Consider the following 16,002-nt stretch of genomic DNA (forward strand, 5'->3'; position numbering starts at 1 on the left):
TTTAAGCGAAACTACATGATGTAGCATAAAATGGAAAAAAAAGAAAAAAAAGTTTTCAAAGGTGTCCATAAGTATATTGCTTCCATCGCGGTTTATTGATTTACATATTTAGGATGCTTGAAGTGAAATTGAAACAGGTAAAGCAAAATGGCTTTACCCGCTAATGGCTTATGGATGGTGAGCACAAATATCAATACAAAAAGAAAGCACCCATTAAAAAAAAACTACAGAAAGCATAAAGATTTAAAACTTGTATGATGCAAAGGTGTTTCCATGCGTATGTATCACAAGCCCTTATAGAAGGAAACACGTCAACAAAGAACCGCACACATATACACTCGCATGCACGCACACATTTACTGTTTAATCTATTTAATTGAATCTGACTTTGAATAACTAAACAAATGAGGAAATTCACAAGGGGCACTTGATCCCTTCTTGGATAATGGATTGGAGATTCCTTTCCCATAGGGACATTTGGGCAAACAAGACCCAGTAATCTCTGAATTGATGGGTTGACTGCATCAAATTTCTTCACTAAAGAGCTGTTGAACCCCTGATACAGTGTTGGTAGTTAGCCAGATACTCAATTTGCAGACACAGGCAGAACTGCAGGCTTGCTCTGGTTTCACAGTCAGTGTGGCGATATGTACTATAGAGATGTAAGATAAAAAATGCTGCAGGTAAGACGAATAAAGGGTGACTGCCTTGTTCGTTGGTTCTTGTTTCCCTGTTTTAACAATAATTTTTCAAGTGCTAAAAATAACCTAAAATGTAACAATAAAATTTCATCTTCAGTTTTCTGAATAACCGCTTCGAATACTTTACTCAATTACTTTTATGAGCGCTCATTACATAAGGTATGATGCACTGTTTTGTACAGCAACCAAAAAGGACTGAATCCCATTTTGATTTAGGTGACAAATTTATTAAAGTCCTGCCATTTAATTAGGAATCATCATCATCATCATCATCATCATCATTACCAGACAGAATAAATAAGACATAAAACAGGTTTTTTCCCACATAAACAAACATATACATCAGACCCCGGGTACTACAGTTCTTCCTTGGGGTGGTTTCTGGTAGAATGAAACGAACAAGTTACATCTGAGAACACACAAATGCATAGAAGTAATTGGATCCCTAGGTACCATTTAAGACAACATCTACAATTTTTGCCTATATCCCTGTTCAAGAATGTACAAAGTCCTCATATGCGGGTTCTTATTCATGTCCAAGAAGGGGTTTGTATAAAAATAAAGTCTCCACAATGATAAACCATTATATATATAGACATTTGGCAACAACCAGACATTTAAAGACTTTGAATGTTGAACTGAGTTCTGCACCTACTACACTTTAGTTAACAAAGAGCAGTGGGCGGAGAGGGAGAGTTGGTAAAGCAAACAAAAGGTTGATGTCTAAACTTTCTGAGTGTGTGTGTGGTCTCTATATTGTTCTTAAAGAGCTTATAGTGGTGTCTGAAAATGGAGAATTTTTGAAAAACTCCTTACTTTGCATACAGTATTACTACTGAAGGATAATTGTTAGGCCAAGTCCTTAAAATGAGGAGCATTGTCTTCCTTACTTTCATTCAGATAACACACTCCGAATGAACCTGTCAGTCAGCTATTGATGTGATCCAGGGACAGCAATCTGCTTCCTTTCCTTACACAATCACAGCCCTGTGAGACTATTTTCCAACTCTTAAAATCCAACAGAAGACACAAAAAATGCAGAAAAAAAGCTCAAACTTGTTATTGTTGACCAATCAAAACTGCCCATGGTCCACTTCATCTAACCAGGAGGCAGGACTGGCTGGAAAATCTGGGTATCCGCCGCTGCTGCCGGTAGAGAGGTCTGAGCTGGGGCCGTTAGCTGCCCCCATGGAAACCCTCACAGCAGGGTTGATCCCAGGACCGCTGCCTTGGGCCATGATAGATAGGGCAGAATCAGGGTAGACCAGGTTGGAGATGAGAGGCTGGTGTCTTGGTAGTGCCTGAAGTGACCCCGGTGACTGAGGAAGGCTGTAGGGGCTGTTGGAGCGCATGTCGTGGAACTGGTCTTGAGAAGGGAGGACGCCGTGCTCAAGGGGGAAAGAGTTGCCCGCTTGGCGGCCTCCCATAGCTGGAGAGGACTCGCTCAGGCTGCTGTAAATGCCGTTAGTGTGGCCAAGCTCTGACATTGGTGGTTCATCTGTCAAACAAGGATAAAGATAAAGGAATAATTAAGATAATTAAGATTACAAGAGTAATAAAAAATAGCAGAAATGTTTGCAAAAAATGAACTTCAATAGAGCTGATGCAGTGTGTTCAAGTCAAGTAAAGCTGCACAAATGAGACTTCGCAAACCCATTTTCCTGATTCAAGTAACTTCCTCACATTGTTAGCTTGGTGAACTAATTATTAACCCTTCCTTGAATATAATAATATACTAAACCCAGAGAAAAATATGAAACGAGAGAATATGCTGTATGTCACACCTCAGCAAAAACCATAAGTGGCTTAGGGAGGTTATCAGAGCAGCTTGGGCTGCCAGCTTCCAGTTAGCTAATGTGTTTGTTCTCCAGTTACAACAATTCATCATAAACATCCAGTCAACAAAGTACTTTCTGCAAGACGAAATTTTACTGCAGCACTTTGTGATGTGCCTGGAATATCAGACACTATATTCTTATTTGAATATCGTCACAGCTTCATGTATCGAAACGTGAAAGGAAAGCAGATTTTTGCTCTAAGTAAGCAAGTAAGACACATAGTCACAAAGCAGAGCAAAATAATAATAAAAAAAATGATGATAAAAATACTATTTTATTTTATCATCTGGTTTTTTTGTAAATAGCATTTGCAAAAGAAAGCCAAGTTAAACAGAAATGTGTTCAACTTCTTTTTAAAGGAGTCAGCTAAATGTAGCTGGAGTGGTAGATCTGGTGCCATTGTGTAAAAAGCTCTTCAATCTCATATGAGGAAAAATTCATTTGAGCCGGTCATCACTTTCCACTGCCTATCAATATTCCACAGTTCAACAATAATGATGGGTCTATTCAGTTTCCCTGCTTTATTATAAATATTACTCTTTACATACTTGCTCATGTGAAAACATATCATAGTAGGAAGGCAACAAGTGCATGTAATGAATTTAATTGTGAGCATGCTGGCTCACCTTTATGGCAGTTACACTTAAAATGAAGGAGCCATCTTTATGTTAGTAGTAGAAGTTGTGCTTTTCTTAGGGCACATTTAAAAGAAGCTGTCTCTTCTCTCAGTTATTGCATTGTTGACGCTACCTGTGAAGGACACCTCTGCATCACTGTCCATGCCCTCCTCCTGGATGCTGTCCTTGTCAGATTTGGAGCTACCCCGTGACCTCTTCATATTGCGAAAGTACTGCCCCCATCTTTGGCGCCCGGCATCTTTCTTCAGCCTTTTTTCTTTAGCTCGCCTGTTCTGAAACCACACCTGCAGGGTTAAAAAAGAAGAAGAAGAAATTGTTTTTAGTCAAAGTTGCGATACTTCATGATAAATCATTAGATACAAATACAGTGTCTGACTGATTAAACTAATTAAATCATTTTCAGCTTGTTTTGTTTCTATCATTTATTTAATTTTCTCAGTGTAAAAGACTTTGAACAAGTAGCCACTTTTTTTTTCATCGTTATGACTTCTAAAGAAGTCAAAGTCTCCTACATCTGATGTCCTCAGCTCCTTACGTGATGCACATACTATGCTTTAAAGCATTAAAGCAAAATTAATGTTCAGAGACTGTCCGGACACCACTTCACACCCACTTCAGCTCAGGTGAGAGACTTGAGCAGTGACACCGAACAGTAATCCTTTTTGGTGTTACTGCTAGTGTCCCCAGCATCAGATTTATCATGCATTTAATTAACTTCATGACAGCTACAAGTCGTCCTCAACTTAGAGCAGACAGGTTATCTCGCCGGTGACTTCTAATATTTGAAATTTTGTGGCTTTGCTTTTGATCCGCTCAAACTCTGGCTTACAGACAGCAGTATATGTGCAGCCGGTAGTCTTAATTTGTCTGTAATCTCACTGCCTTCTGGTGTCTGTGAAGTCTGATACTAAATGCAAAAACTTCTTTTTTCTCATTCATTTTATCTTGCACACAAAATGTATTCATTTCAGTCACGAGCACAGAAAGCAGTTTTACATTCTTGTTAATGATATTCCACCCTGAGTGAACCCTCTTCACCCCTTCGCTTTCACTGAATAATGAGGAGCATTTTAGTGGCTTCTGTCTCTACTTTTGTCCTTGCAAATAAAACAATATATATGACCACCACCCAGCAACCAGGAGGGGGCTCTTCAGCAGCAGACAATATGCGAGGGGCCCTCTTAGCATTGTTAACGAGCTTGCACTTAAACAGTGCTGACGTTCAGTCGGACTTCATTTTACTCCATCTAGCCGTAAATCCGCCCCCCACGCCACCCAGCAGGCACCCACACATATATGCACTTGTTCGTACAGTACACTTGTGCCAGGTCAGCTACAATTGTCCCTTGATAATGAAGTCAGGACACTAATGGAATAGCCTTTAATGGATAATAATGTACTCTACCTGCACAACCCGCATATCCAGACCCGTCTCTGATGACAGCTGCTCCCGCACATGGCGGGCTGGTTTTGGAGAGTTATTGTAAGCGTTCTTCAGTGTCTCTAACTGTTTCGCAGTGATGGTCGTTCGTGGCCTTTTTGCTGTAGAATCGGCCTCTGAAAGACAGATGGACAACATACAGTGTCAGCACTGGGCAGGCGTTTTTTTGAGATTCTATGTGGATCTGAAAAAGTAACAATATTTGTTACTAATATTTGTAAATGTGCAAAAATATTTAAAGACAAATTCAATATTTTTAACTGTACAACAGCTGTCAATCAATTTGCTATAAAGAAATAAGCTCCAGTCTAGTCCATCCAGCTAATTCTGTACAGACATCCTCAGTTGCCAACATTACAAACTCTGATAAATATACGTACTTATTACAGCAACCAACAGCACATAACCTGCATAACATCCTGTCTCCTAATTTTACATAAATAGATAAATTCCCTTCAGCTCATAAACCCTAAATCTGGATCCCTGTGCATAACTGCATCATGTCTGCACATCTGTTTGCCAGCACAGCAAAATACAAAGCCATCATCCAAATGGATGCTGCCCAAGTAATTGCACCCTGTCATTAGTAAAATAAACGTGTGTGTTTTTGGTGAAAACTTGTGTTCACTCACTGCATAAATCAGCACAGTAAATTCAAACAAACAGATGGGGAGATAAAAATCGGCCATGCCCACTCTGCCCTATCACGAATGAGCCTGCTGGGACTCTCAGTAATATGAGGTAAAGCAGAGCACTGATACAAAACAGAGTATCTGGTGAACGTGTTTTAGGCTGTTGGCCTGCGCCACCTCATATCATTTCAATGACTACAAGTCAGCTGTTCATTTCAAACCAGTATAAACACTGCATCTAACACTAAAGCTCAAATTAATCAGTGCCCCACTATATGCCACGGTTAAAGCAATGTTTTTTTAACAGCTATAATTGCAAACTTTTACTCTGAAACAGCTTTAGTGGTCTTGAAGCATGTTTAATTTTAATTATGGACTTTTTTAAAATCAAAAACTATCATGTAAGGGAATTATTTTATATTTATACACATGAATAAACGTTAGAAACTATTCCTACAAAAAATAATAAGTGGAATGTCAATTTGCAGCATTTGCAATGTAAAATTCATCCATGCAGACATGTATATATTGCAATGACTGTAGTGGAGAACAATTCCTGACGCCACTGTATATCATTTCCGTGCTGTAAATAATCCTGAAGCCCGCACAAACTCATACACGTGTATTCTTCTCTCACGGTCAGACATACATGCATCTCTCTCTTATTGAGTCTCTCCGCCCACTATAATAAGAGTTATTGAAAGCTGATCCTTTCAAGTGTAGAGTGCAGATGTAATCCTCCTGACCTGCGCTTTATGCAGTTTAGTATCGATCGGTTTGGAGGCAATGATGCAATTAGCGCAGGTGGGTCAAAGTTTAAGGATGACGTCTGTCATGGCAGGTTGCTTAAAACAAGCAGACACACAAAGTACAACATGCCGGAGCCTGGAGTCTGACCAACTGATTTGCCGACCGTTTCCCGATCTGTTACATATCTGCAGCTCACCTCTCTGCTTGGCGGTCTCGTAGTCGGCCTTGCAGACCAGCCTGCTGTCCTCCATCAAATAGTACTCGTCACCTGTCGCAAGTTGCCGCTTGCATACAATGCAGGCAAAGCAGTGCAGGTGGTAGACGAAGTCCTGCGCCCTCCTCACCACCTGTGTGGGCGGAATCCCCTGCTGACATGCTGCGCATTTGGTCCCGAATCTCCTTTTGGAAACAGAAGGTTGCCATCAGTATACATCTCATCCAGCAAGCCATAAATGGAAATTGAAAAGAAATAATTAATAACCAATGTCTTATTTAGCACTGGTTTATTTTCTGAAAGCTGCTCACTTGAAGAAATCGTCTTTGCAGTAGACACTGTCACCCCTGGTGAAGCACTTGTCCGCCAGTTGTGCCTGGCAGTCGCTGCACTTCAGGCACTTGCTGTGCCAGTGGCGATCAAGCACTTTGAGAATAAAGCGATCGACGATGTGTTGATTGCAGCCTGCACACATTGGGATTTCTGCGGGAGACAAGATGGAATCACAGCATTTTAGTCTGTTAAACGAGACGAGAAATGAAAGGAAAAAAATCACGAAGGGAATCGGTGCGCAAAATGACAGCCGGGCATGCTCATTGTGTTTAAAGAGACTCTGAATAATTATCTCCTAATGGACACAACTGTTTAATTATGCAAGACTCCCAATAAGAAAACGTCCCGCTTTATAGATAAAATAAAGAGCGGGAGGGTCAAAACACTGTAAATATAATGATAGTAATTAGATTTTTCATTTCACCTGACCCATTCTTCGCTTTTTAGCCCTTTCATCTATTTGTGTGTGTGCGTGTTTTTTAAAAGTATTGGCACATTTTTTTTAATAGCATCATTTATGTCCTGTTCATGCTTATGATCTAGGCCTAAAAACACTGGCAATCATTGATTTTATATATGTATTATTTATTTTGTTGTCGTATGAAATAACATAAAATTGAAGTCAGTTATTAGTTGTAAGCTAAAATTTAATTGGACAATTCATTTGGTAATTACGAGGATTAATTGTTGGCGTTTTACAGACGCCCTCTTTGTCTTGTTCACTTTTGAAAAAAAAAATTCATAGAAGTCACGGAAAAAGGAAAAAGGAGACTATAATTTTTCATGCATTAAGTAGTAAAATCGCATTTGAAACCGAACAATTAGGCACATTTAAAAACTGAATAATCAACGATTACATTAAAAGTGATGTGTTATAAGCTATAAAATGATAAGAAATCGGCTAAATATGAATGTTTTTAAACTGCTTTGTGAGGCACACGTCGACAGTTTGTAACAACATTCATTCGTTTAAGGTAAAACACACTAAAACTGAAGAAAATGTGCATGGATTGAGATGTGCATACACGCTAACAGCGATTGCTGGTTTGCCTGTAAATTTCCCATGTTTGACTCCCCGGATAAAAGAGAGGCCTCACATGACCTGACACTAAATTTTAAAGTATTTTTTATAATGTTCCTTCAGTGTACTTCCCACTTATGAAGCTATAAAATGAATAGATTTTAGAGACGCTTTAAGCGTTTAGCATTAAAACTGCACAAAGGCAAAATAAGGACAGCTACAATGGCAGGTAAAACCTTACGAGTCCTCTTTATTATTAATTAAAAGAAGCTCAACCACTTCATATTCCATCCGTGCAAGGAATCGCATTCCTATTGTTCTGTTGCGGGCTGCTCATAAAATATGAACGAACCATTTCTTCTGGTATCACCAGCAAGCTGTGCACAAGTGCGGTGGCAGCCACATCAAGAACAGGTGTATCCAGGTCATCATTAATTCAGAGAGCTCTGTAAAACTAGAAAGCTGCGGCCTGTAGTCTCACGGCACACACCAACATGGTGTCCAAGCAATTTGCTCACCTTGGAGGGCCCACTTCAAAATACTAAAATGATACACGAACATCCCAGCTGAAATTACACGCATCACGTCAGCAATCTGATAACTGATCAAAATGAACGGTCATAAATATATAACCATGTTCGCGCATTTAAAAACAAAAACAACAACTTGTGAATGTTTACAAGAAAAAAATGCCCAGTTTATTTCTGACTGCAAAATATAGAAAACATAATTAGAGATTCGAACGGTGGATAAATCTGAGTTAAACCGGATTTAACCTCCACACAGAGCATCAAACGAAATTTGAAAGACAGTTCAGGCAGATCAAAAGTTAAAACCCGGTGCTTACGATTGCTCCTGCAGAAATGTGGAGCAACACGAAATGACACGCTGTCAGTCCTGGAAGGTTTTATTTTCCAAAATAAAAGACTGCAGCTGTGGAACATCACCAGTTATGATAGCGCACGCTCAACAGACAGCAATCCCCGTGCAAGTCCCGTGGCCGTATATGACGGCCTTTTTAAAAGGTGTGTGTGAACACATGCCACACACACACACACACACACACACACACACACACACACACACACACACACACACACACACACACACACACACACACACACACACACACACACACCCAAACGTATGTGCAAAACGAACAATGTGATTATATTTTGCCTTGGTTACCTTTTTGCAACTCCTCGCTGTGAGCCAGCAGAGCGAACAGCATCTCCGCGTTATTTGGTGCCTCTTTTGGAGAGTTGAGCTCAGCATGTCCATCCATTGCTCATGATTAACACTTACATTAAATCAAACCTGCTTTGCTTGTGTCTATCCAAACACACATACACACACTCACACCGGACGTGTTGTCAAATTCGAGCTTGCAGGAGCCCGGGATTGAAACACAAACGCGCGAGAGTCCAGGAGAGCTCGCTTTTATGCTTCCCCGTGCTGAAGCCAGGGCTGTATTACGCTGCGCCGTTTCCTAGGCGACAGGGAGATGGATTAACATCACCTACTGAGTACCTTACCCCGGATCCGAATAAACAGGAGGTTAGGGGAGAAGCTAATAGCTCTTCTGTGCTCAGTGAGGCACTATAATGTTGTAGCCTATTACTTTACAAACATGAAGAGAAAAGATCGAAAAAAAGCACTTATTTTTATTGAACTGAAATCTATTTGTCTATATGATAGATAGTCATATATGTTTTCATGAAAAAATAATCATACAACACAATATTGTGGCAATAACGTTTGATATGTCTTCTTTAAACGCTTAAAGTTTTGTTTTAGGCATAAAAATATCGTAAATACTGAAACACCTGGAAACTTTTTTTCACTGGGTAATTGTAATGATTTAACTATTTCAGATGCTACAACTGCAAAAAAGAAAACATACAAAAAAAAAAAACCCTGCATGTGCAACCTGATCACATACAACGACCATAGCGGAGCGTGCCTAGAAAAGGTAAGTATACTAAGTCTCAGCTTTTATTTTTTTAGTAAGTTTTTTGTGTTTCTTCCAATTAATTACATTTTGTAATGTAAATTATTTATTTATGTATTTATTGGTTCATGTTCTCCTAAAAAAAAAAAAATTACTGTGATTAAAACTGCCACACGACTAAGTATACGCCTTAATTCAGATTCCAATGCATGCGTAAAAGAGAGAATAATAGCTTTTAACTAAAGCAATTCCATCTATTTCATAATAATAATAATAATAATAATAATAATAGAGTAAATTGTATGATTTCATGAGTGCTTTCTTTTTGCATTCCTCCGCTCGGTCAGATTTTTACATTCATTGTAAATATCTTACTAACTCACGAACACATGCATAACTGAGCACGCATACGCAATCTCCATGTCATGTTGAGTGTCTGCTTGAAGACAAGTGTTTATTCAGGGGAGAGATTGGCTGTTCAATAACATGTTGATCGGGCCAGCACCCCAATGAATTTTATTGACACTGATCTTTGGCACAAAAGAGCGCCTGGGGAAATCTCGGGTAGTGCCACAACCGCCAGGACCCGCTGATGAATCTAAAATCAATGTCCCATTTGCCTGTATTTCAGAAGTATATGAACGACGTTTTGGAGAAAGGTGTGGGGTTCATGTGTGCCCCTCTTACTTTTCAGCTTTGTAATAATATTTATGTCATATTGATCGCTCACTTTTGAGGGGGTGAGCCGACAGTAATGTGGCAACAAAGCCATAAAATGACTAATAAAGGTTATCTTATCAGAGAAGTGGCAAGTCGGTTAGGAAAAAGGTTGCAACGTTGATAAAACATGTATTTAAAAAAAAAAAAATCAAAATACAAATGTTTAAATCTGTTGAAACATGTGGCGGAAATCGGATTGAAAAATATTTTAAGATTTGAATGATTCTTTATTTCAGATAACATAAGTGACTAATGCTACAAAATTGTTCCAGAATCTAGCGAAATGAAGAAGCATCGAACATGAGACTTTTCTGGACACTAAATAACATTTCTAGACTACAATCTACTAACAATTCAAAGCCTAAATTCCATTTCCCCCCCCCCATAACCAGCCCCCAGTAGCGGCCTCAGGTGTCCCACCTGTCAGGGCAGGTGGGACACCTGTTGAGCATGTGTCGTGTTGCTGGGTCCGCTGGTGGGAGCGACTTCTTTCCTACTGGCAGTCTGTCGTGCGTCCTCACAGAGGCTGTTATTGCCACAGCGGGCCCAGTGCTGTCCCCATATCCGCTTCCTGCGCCATGAGCACGGGCGGTGTGAAATGACAACACGCGCATAACATCTGTTCCTGTGAGTCTCCAACAATGAAGACTCATTACGGATTCATAACGTCTCCCACACGCAGTGCAGAACAGGCGTCTCTAAACAGTCTATATGCACCACCGTGGGTTGCCCAGCAGTCTTCCTGCAACTTTTTTTTTAGTGCAGTAACATAAATGCCTTATTTATGTTAGGTTTTTTTATTTAATTTTTTTTATTTACACAGGTTTGCACCTATTTATATATTTAGCGTTACAGCGACTGTTTCATGCTTTCACTTAAATTAATTTTCAGTCCTGCTGTGCCGGACAGGATCGTGACGAATTCACGGACCCACGGCGCCCAATTAAACTGTATTTGATAGCTGTGTTTCTCCAAACCCTTTGCGTAATTTGCATCAGTTGTAAAAACAGGCAGGCTGTTTTCTTACCTTGGCCAGAATTGTACCGGGAGAAATTCCCGGTGTTTTGACAGCTTGATCCCGGGTGTTCAAGCAGCATTCTGAAGATGATCCAAAACGAAGACTCACGTCTGTGATTCAGCAGCAACAACAACAAAACCTCTAACGCGACACTGAGAATGTGGATTCAAAACCCCGCACTGTCCTGGAGACTTATCCTCTGGAGATGAAGCTGAGGTTTGTTCAACTCTGGATGAATTTCGGCAAAAAGTTAAAAAGAACTTCCGTGGACCTTTTCCCGTTCGACAGCCAGCAGGAATTGAAACTTTGAATATTCATCAAGTTGATCTTGAACGTTGTGTCGATACCATTGAAATGAGAAGTGGGAAAGTGAGCCTGCACCCTGCAAAACCTACTTCAGCTGAAATAATCAGCGGTCAGCGCTGCCTCTGTCCAGGGTGCTGAAAGGGGAGTTTCCCTAAACAGGCTCGAGGGGTGTGTGCCGCTCAGATATCCCCAGAGGCTATCTTTAAGCGCGCTCACACACGCGCGCACGCACACTTGCCCTCCCCCTCTCTCTCCCTCTCTCTCCCTCTCCTTATCTATGTTGTGTTGCACGTGCCTCTCTTTCAAGGCGCACAATGGGGCAATTGGGCAGTGCTCTTCTCCATTTTATTTGATTAAAAATAGACCGGCACTGCATTAGGTAGATGGAATGAAGATGCCATTATGTAAGCTTATTAAAGTAAACTCACTTTAAAAAAAATAATGCTTGAATTAAACACATTTTTCCTTCTGGGACTAGTTTACTGAAATAAACATCAATCGCCTAAAAACAGAAAACAATACATAAAATAATTCAACATGTTTTAATAAGCTGTTTTTCTCCTCCAGTGTAAAGTGGTAAAAAGGGGCATCGCTAAAATGAATTTTTTTGGCTGGTCTCGTGACTGTGAACTGGTCCCATTAGCACCATATGAGACATAACTACACTGAGCAATTTCCTACAGCTTTGATTCAATTTTCCTCGCCCAGCACCCCAGCCCCATGAGTGGTGTAAGCCAATTAGATTCACTACGCTGTTCATTAGTCCACTTGAGGCAATTAGTCCACACATCAAAACATCCAAAGAAATCAACAAGTTCCCCCCCACCCCCACCCCTCTCACATTCATCATAACTGAGCATCGCCACATCTCCTCTATAACCTCCTATAAACACTCACATTTATTATTGCATGACATTAAGCTCAAAACATGCCTGCTGGATGCTTGTTTTCATGGGTGACTTTTTGTTGTTTTGTGGGCAGTAATCTCTGGTCAACAAGGCTGCACGGATCCCTGTACAGATTAAGGGAGAACTGTAAATCTGGAAGGAGCTGAACGCAGTAACTAGGCTCCTAAAGCCAGTGCAGCATCAAAGGAGCTTAAACCAGAAGCACAACAACAGGGCTGCTTTCCTTTTGCTCTCATCAGCTGTCTTCTCTGATTGTGTTCTGCATTATAAAATTATGTAATTACATATTTATCACATAGGATATAAAACAGATCTGGGTTAGGAACAATTAATAATTGATTAATATCCCTATTAATTCTACAATTCTATTATTTCCGTATACTATAAGTGCACAAATTCTCTATTTTTGGAGGAATGTGAAGCATACACTCATGAGCGATTAGAAATCCATATCTAAATTTGTGTCACTACAGCTTTTTCCATGGGCACTTTCTTTTCTCTGCCAGTCTTTTTGTGTTATTCTATCCTCAGCTCCCTCACACGAGTATTATGATGATTATCCAAAAGATGCCGAGGCTCTTTTCCCTGTTTGTTTGGCTGCTGTGAAACCTCAAGTGTCATCACAGAAAATTGGTAAAGTGTAATACACCTGGGTCCTACTTAAGAAAGCAGCTGCAATCAGCTCCTAATGATTCCATATAAGACTCTGCCTTTTACACCCATGAGAACTTTATTTTTTTATTTTTTTATCATCTCACAAGTGCCACACAAATGAGGGCTACTTCAAAGCACACACAGGGTGCTTCACATGAAACCTCTGTTGTCCTTCAAGTGGAGGCACTTTTCTGAACAAGCGAGTGTTTTGGTGAAGGACACAAATTTATACTCAGATCTGTTAGGTTTCAAACGTAATAGAAAATCAACTTCACTTATACTTGAATTCTTTTCTCTAAAATGATTCCAGTTGGAGTGGTGGAAAACCCACCTCGCTCCTCCACTAACTATCTATCTATCTATCTATCTATCTATCTATCTATCTATCTATCTATCTATCTATCTATCTATCTATCTATCTATCTATCTATCTATCTATCTATCTATCTATCTATCTATCTATCTATCTATCTATCTATCTATCTATCTATCTATCTATCTATCTATCTATCAGAGCTTGTTTCCCTGAATAAGGATGATAATAATAATAATAATGATACTACTACTACTAATAATAAAAAGAAGACACAGAGTTGAAGAGCTGACACTTTAGATGCGAACTAATCATAAACATGAAGATTCTGCTGTATGTTGTATCACATTATCACCAAGTCACAACATATTTATATGCATCAGTTTGTGCTGTTTTAAACTTAATGTAATTTGTACTAAGCCCTTAATGGATATAGAAGGGAAAAAGTGCACTTTCTGATATAAAACTAGACTATTTTGATTAATTTGTGATCATGGATGTCGAGTAAGTTTAGCATCTACAGAAAGACAGCTGTAAAAGAGAGCTCCAGGGGAACTAGGAATCCTTTACCTCTTACTTACTTCTGAATTAGACAGAAGCATCACTGAATTTGTAAATTTTGCTTGTCCTACTAGTACTGCTATTACTACTCAACTACTCAAAAAATAGAAAATGGAATTTTAATTTTAATCAAACTATGTATATGATTTTAGTATGCTGTAAAGTTAAACAGAGATCAAGCCTGTTTGTTACATGGAGTAAATTTTGTTGCATCTCTTTCTTTTGTTTTGCTGTGTATAATATTTTATCACAGTAACAAACATTTATTGCATCATTTCTTGGCAGGGTCTCAGGGAAGAGTCTACCAAAGACAGAGAGAATATGCTGGCCCTCCTCACTGGAGTGGTGACACTGCTGCATCTCCAGAAATGAAGAAAGGATGAACCACATTTATTACAGTTTTTCTCGATTGGCTTGGCTCATTTCTTGAAACTGAGATGACATTCTCAAAACCATAAGGTCATTTGGCCAAACAGTCTTACAGTTCTGCCCAACATTATAGCTCACTAGCAAAATCAAATATCTTTCCCCAAACTCTTCGTCCATGCTTCAAAAGCAGATTCCTTTTCCATATAAAAGGCCAGTACAGTCAAAATAGCACAGATCCTTCTCAAGTGCCTTGGCACATGTGCATTCATTTAGTGCTCTTGTCAAAATAACCTGGATGGTTTAGCACAACACCATGGATCCCCTGCAAAAGCTCATATCTCTCCCAAAAGAGTTTATCCATGTGTCAAAACTAAATATCCTTCCCATATAAATAGTCAATGCCCCCAAAATGCATTATACCTTTGGCATTGTTTAAGCACTGCAAGTCAAAATGCTTAGACGTTATGTCACTGAGGCACAGGTCCAGCAACAGAATACCACTATGAATAAAACTAAAAGATTTTACAGTAAAATCAGCCTCCAATAAACCACTCATACTCAAGGAAACTGTCAACATTGTCATTCGTACAAAGAAATGTTAACATTAGAGAACATACTGTGAAAAGAAAACATATACAGGATTCTGTAAATGTGAACAGTTATAAACACAAACAAAAAACAAAAAAAGCACAAATAATTACAGTACTCTAGGCCTACACACACACCAACACTGAATAGTTCAATAGCATAGTTCTGTACCTGTTTTCCCTGCGAAAGGTTTGGATGATGGAGGAGACTGTGGACCGAGGCACATTAGGCTGCACTCGGCGACCTGCCTCTGCCATTGTGAGGCGATGGTTTATAACGTGGTCAATAAGGGTGGCCCGGATTTCATCTGGGACATCATGGTGCCTCCGTGCTCCTCAGCCTCTTCCCCCTATTCCTCCACGCATTCTCACTCCTCCTCTTCCTCTTCTTCTTCCTCCTCTTCCTCGAGCAGGAAGTTGCTGTTGTACTTGGCGAGGTGCTTCCATGTTCACACTGCAAATGAAACTGGCCCCAGGCCAAGCTCTGTCTATATACTTTTGGCAGCAGTCATAATCATAGACAACACCTGTCAGGTATCTAAAAAACCTGCTTGATTGGTCATCTGAGATGTGGGAAACTGCTCCTTCGTTAGTTCTAATTTCACCTGATTGATTGTCAAGTACTGTCATAACTTTATCAAATGTTCCAAGATATTCTTTCATGGTATTATATCTTTGACTAATTTTGACAGTTGAACAGACAATTGTGCATATGATGACTTACACAATGAAACCATGCTGATATGTTTTGGAGTGAGTAACCATTTCACTGAAAAATCAACAAATCAGTTTAGATCGCCAAGATCTATTTATTTGGAAAATGTGCTAAATGTGGGCTCATTGTGCTAACTGTAGCTACTTGTACATAATCATTTGAAAAGAAGCACAGAGTCACCTGAGACATGTACTAAAGCATTTGCAATTTGATAAAACCAATGAAAAATGACATTCTGTTGTGAACAATTGCAAGGTGGTTTGGAGATTTGTCCATGTTATTTTGAGAATGTCATCTCAGTTTCAAGAAATGAGCCAAACCAATCAAGAAAA

At 39.5% G+C, this 16,002-nt stretch overlaps 1 protein-coding gene across 4 annotated transcripts; it reads right to left on the minus strand.

Annotated features, from left to right (window-relative positions):
• Positions 1-248: 248 nt before the first annotated feature.
• lhx3 (LIM homeobox 3) lies at positions 249-15,241 on the minus strand. Of its 4 annotated transcripts, none has more exons than XM_080875538.1 (6): positions 8,757-9,043; positions 6,526-6,697; positions 6,197-6,396; positions 4,583-4,734; positions 3,290-3,461; positions 249-2,199 (listed from the first exon to the last, which is right to left on the minus strand). In XM_080875538.1, the coding sequence occupies exons 1-6, from the start codon at positions 8,851-8,853 to the stop codon at positions 1,775-1,777; spliced, it is 1,218 nt and encodes a 405-aa protein (XP_080731664.1). In that variant the 5' UTR covers positions 8,854-9,043; the 3' UTR covers positions 249-1,774. The 4 variants fall into 4 exon arrangements, with proteins under 4 accessions (XP_080731664.1, XP_080731666.1, XP_080731663.1 ...); XM_080875540.1 differs by lacking the exon at positions 8,757-9,043 and adding an exon at positions 15,128-15,241 and having other exon boundaries at positions 250-2,199; positions 6,197-6,399; XM_080875537.1 differs by having other exon boundaries at positions 250-2,199; positions 6,197-6,399; positions 8,757-9,040.
• Between the last annotated feature and the right edge of the window lie 761 nt (positions 15,242-16,002).

Source organism: Rhamphochromis sp. 'chilingali', assembly GCF_963969265.1.
Source record: "Rhamphochromis sp. 'chilingali' genome assembly, chromosome: 2".
In the NCBI taxonomy this organism is placed as follows: Eukaryota; Metazoa; Chordata; class Actinopteri; order Cichliformes; family Cichlidae; genus Rhamphochromis; species Rhamphochromis sp. 'chilingali'.